General features: G+C 51.4%; 1 protein-coding gene across 1 annotated transcript; it reads right to left on the bottom strand.

The window, feature by feature from the left end:
• Positions 1-495: 495 nt before the first annotated feature.
• Positions 496-1,704, bottom strand: LOC119301818 (transcription factor HEC1-like). The gene has a single exon (XM_037578794.1). The coding sequence runs from the start codon at positions 1,573-1,575 to the stop codon at positions 868-870; it is 708 nt and encodes a 235-aa protein (XP_037434691.1). The 5' UTR covers positions 1,576-1,704; the 3' UTR covers positions 496-867.
• Between the last annotated feature and the right edge of the window lie 2,734 nt (positions 1,705-4,438).

Raw genomic sequence — 4,438 nt, 5'->3', positions numbered from 1 at the left:
CCAAAGTTAACTTGCGTGCCTAGCTTCCGCTTGCTTCGCGGGTGAGTCACGTAGCTAGCTAGGCCCTGCGTGCGTACGGCCGGCGTCCTCTCCGGCCGGCACCCCGGCAGTGCTACGGAGCAGCGGTCAAATAGCTACTTATTACGTACCCCCCTTCCTGCTTGCGCATGCAGCGTGAGAACGGCCGGCGAGCAGAGGGACGCGCGAGGTAGCCGACGGCGTGACGACAAGCAATCAGCAAAGGCACGGCCCGGTTACTGACATTTCCTTGAGGCGAACCTCTACGTAGTAGTACGTGCTACTGCCATTGCCATTGATGAACGGTCAACTTTCTAGACTAGTCAGGTCGATCGGCCGTGCCGTACGTACGTGGTACTGCTAAATGTAGCGAAGGAGAGAAAGGACAATGGGTATTGTTCATTCAGATGCATGCATGCATGCACGCCAACGAAATTTTAGGATCACACTGTTGTGCATGAAAAAATACTGCATTGATAAGGTAAAAGAAAGGTGCACATCCCTAGTGGTAGCAGTACACTAGTACGTAGGTAACGTACGCGCATGGACGGGCTTGCGAGTCCAAAAAAAGCTTGGAGCAAACCACGTACGAGCTAGCTAGCATGCGGTAACAACGACAGTAAATGTAACTAGAAGGTTCCTACTACACATCTTTACACACATTCATGCATGTGGCCATGCACACAGCCGCACAGAGCTACAGAAATCATCCGAGGAACTCCAAAAGCGATCGAGGACGACGAGCTGGTGCGCGCGGCGCGGGCCGGCGACAGAAACGGAAGGAAGGATTATTGAATCACTGCTATCATGGTAGCTGAAGCGTCGACGAGCCGTGCTGATGAGGACGGGCTACCACGGCGCGTGCTGCATGGCGGGGTAGGCGAAGGCAACGGCGCGGTGGGCGGCCGCGCCGGTGGCGGCGGCGGCGAGCTCGAGCGACTGCACCTGGGACTTGAGGAACTTGACGTAGTGGATGGCCTCGTCGAGCATGGAGGCGGTGTCCATCTTGGTGCCGCCGGGGACGAGGCGCTGCAGGACGCGGATGCGCTCGCTGATGCGCTCCCGCCGCAGCCTCGCCGCCACGCTCTGCGGGTCCTTGGAGGTCCGCACGTTGCGGCGCTTCGGCGGGCGCACCGCCTCCGGGTCGACCTCCACCGGCTGCAGCGCCGCGATGTGGAAGATCATCTCCCGCATCGCGTCCGACGAGGACGGGGACGAGTAACCCTGCGGCGCGCCGCCGGCGCCGTCGAAGACGGCGGCGCCCGGGGACACCACGTATTCCTGGTGCACGCCGCCGGTGCCGGCGTAGCCCGCCGGGGCGGCCTGGGCATGCAGGTCCTGATGGTAAAAATAGCCGGCGTCGGCGGCCGCGCAGGCCGTGGACACGTGCGGCGGAGGCGAGAGGCTGTGCGAAGGGGTCTGCACGGGCGATATCGGCGGCGACGCCTCCGCCATCATCAGCGACTGGTCGTTGAGCACCTGCTCGAGCTGGAGCATGGTGTTCATCAGCGCGAGCTGCGCCTCGGGGCTGGAGCCCAACAGCAGGTCAAAGTCCATGGATGATCACTCAAACGATCGAGAGCTTGCTCTCAGTGAGACGTGTGTGTGTTGCTGCTGCAAGAGACTGGACTACGAGCTCGCTCGACTCGAGCTTGCTGGCGAGTGGGCTGTTTGAGGAAGGTTTTGCTGGCTGTGCTGTTGCCAAACCGCAAGTGGAGGCGCCTATTTATAGGCAGAGGCAGAGGAGAGGACCCGGGACCGTAGGGCCGTTGCGGTTTGGAGTGGACTGGCGGGGGTAAAGGTGACGCTGCTTCCTCTGTAGCATCAGCGCACACTAGCAGTTAGCGATCTCTTCTTTTCAATTATTTCCCCCTTTTTCTAATTTTTCTGATTTTATTTATTTCTGTATACGTCCTTTCCTTTTGCCTTGCTGCTCCTTCCTCGAAACTGGAATTACGCTCCCGTGCGCCAGTATAGATAAACTTTCGCTTTCGTCGAGAGGGACGTCTCTACAAAATGTCTCGCAGAACACGGATCAGCCGAAATCTCCAGAATTAAGAATGCCGACGACCGCTTTGCCCGTCGCATTAAGCTTTTCCTCACCTGATTAGGGTAGCGGCGAGGGTTGGACGGTCGGGTCAGCTCACGCCGGCCCGACACGTGGATGGTTATGTGGGAGATCGTTTTTTCCGAAGTTGCTCTCCGCGTATCGGTCAGTGAAAGTGGAACACTGTGTAGTACTAGTACGTACTCCCTCCGTCCGAAAATACTTGTCGTAGAAATGATTAAAAATGGATGTATCCAACACTAAAATATGTCTAGATACGTCCATTCCTCCGACAAATATTTCAGAACGGAGGGTGTAGTACGTATCTGGCTTCGAAAAGGAAAACATGCAGTGGGGCATGCGTATCGCGCTCCACGTCGGACTGATGCAGGTTATGTGCGATGAATCGCGCGCGGGTGATCTTCTTTTCTCTACGATCACCTTCTGGTTGACAAGATAAACTGACGAGATTCAGAAATACCACTAGTCGATATTTTAGTTACCACCGTAGATTTTTCTTCCTACGTGATACTTATACGTAGTACTGGACGTTGAGTACAGTAAAAATATGTAGGATATGGCGCAGATAAAAAACGACATATACACGGACGGAGTATATAGCTAGTCTTACATGCTTCCTTTGTTCTTTTAGTCTGCATATAAATTTTGACTAAATTCAAGTTTTGTAAAGTTTGACGAATTTTATATTAAAAAATATCAACATTCATAATATAAAATCAATATTATCATATGCACCATAAAATGTGTTCTCATACTATATAGTATTAGTATTATAGATGCTTATATTTTTTTATATAAATTTGGTCAAACCATGTGTAGTTTGAATTTGACCACGGGTAGAAAAATAAACGGAGGGAGTACTAGCGAGTAAATCCGGTACGTTCAGACCTTTCCACCGTTTGCGCGCGCAATTTAGTTACCAGCAAGTCGTAGTAGATTGAGCGGTGAGGTACGGAACATGCCGCCGTGGAGTAAAGCGAGCGTACACGGCGGGTTGCCATCGGCCCCCAACACGGTCAACGGGCTCAAGGGCGTTGGTCAGTTGGTCGGTTGGCGTTTGGTACTCTCTTATAAATGACCCGGACCCGCCTGTGCTTGGCCGTATACGATCCTACCGCGCCTAGCACCCCACGTGTCGGTGATCCACCGGAGGACAAACATGCTCCGTTCACTTGCCTTTCCGCCAGCGTCCACCGCGCATGAAATTTTTTACGTGATAATGCTGTTTTTTCTACATAATTTTACTGGCTGGTTACTCCGGTAGATGCTGCTAAAGACATTATGATTTGAGTTGAAAGAAATTAAAGAGGAAGCTCCTTTTTGTGTGTGTGTGTGTGGGGGGGGGGTCCCCGGTTCCATTGCCCAGATGAAACCATCAAATCATACATCAGCTCATTAAGAGGAGCAATTCAACTGCAAATAAAACAAAAGAAAAACTACAAAGTTCACGAGAGACAGACGTCAACTAATGTAAGAGTAGCAGGGGCATGCAGGCCCCGTAAGATTGGGGAAGCTCCAGAGAGAACATCAGCAACATCACATGGTGAACGCCCAGCTTGCTCTCCTAGTATTTAGCGCCGGTGCAGCAAAAGCCAGGGGAGGCCAACAGCTCGCCAGCGTGGACACGGGGCTGGTCACAACAGTTTTGTCCCCTGCACCCATCTTCTTCATTGGCGATAGGTAGCAGACGTCCTCATTAGAGATCTTGAACTTGCTCCAAGGGTCGCCAGATGGCATGGTACCGGAGTGGACAAATGAGAACGGGTTCACCCACTTGCAATTATCAGGGGTTTCTGTATAAAACACTATCAACGCCTCCAAGAAGGCCTTCAACCGCTCTCTGCTTTGGTCCGGAGACAACAACACCCAGTGCCTGATTGTTTACAGGATCAAACCTCATGACCTGGGTAGTAGAGATCCATTTGATGTTGTTAAAAATCATAGAATTTCTATATTTCCACAAGCACCAAACTACAACAGAACTGACAGTATTTGGAGCAGAATTTTTGTTATTGGAGACCCAGAATTTTGCAATGGATTCAAAGTCATCACTGATACGTCTCCAACGTATCTATAATATTTGATTGCTCCATGCTATATTATCTTCTGTTTTGGACATTATTGGGCTTTATTATCCACTTTTATATTATTTTTGAGACTAACCTATTAACCGGAGGCCCAGCCCAGAATTGTTGTTTTTTTGCCTATTTTAGGGTTTCGACGAAAAGAAATATCAAACGGAGTCCAAACGGAATAAAACCTTCGGGAGCGTGATTTTCGGAACGAATAAGATCCAGGAGACTTGGACCTTACGCCAAGCAACCAACAGGGAAGCCACGTGGGAGGGGGCGC

The sequence above is a fragment of the Triticum dicoccoides genome, chromosome 5A (genome assembly GCF_002162155.2).
Source record: "Triticum dicoccoides isolate Atlit2015 ecotype Zavitan chromosome 5A, WEW_v2.0, whole genome shotgun sequence".
Lineage (NCBI taxonomy): Eukaryota > Viridiplantae > Streptophyta > Magnoliopsida > Poales > Poaceae > Triticum > Triticum dicoccoides.
The sequence above is the reverse complement of the archived record's forward strand: the minus strand, read 5'-3'. Positions and strand labels throughout refer to the sequence as shown.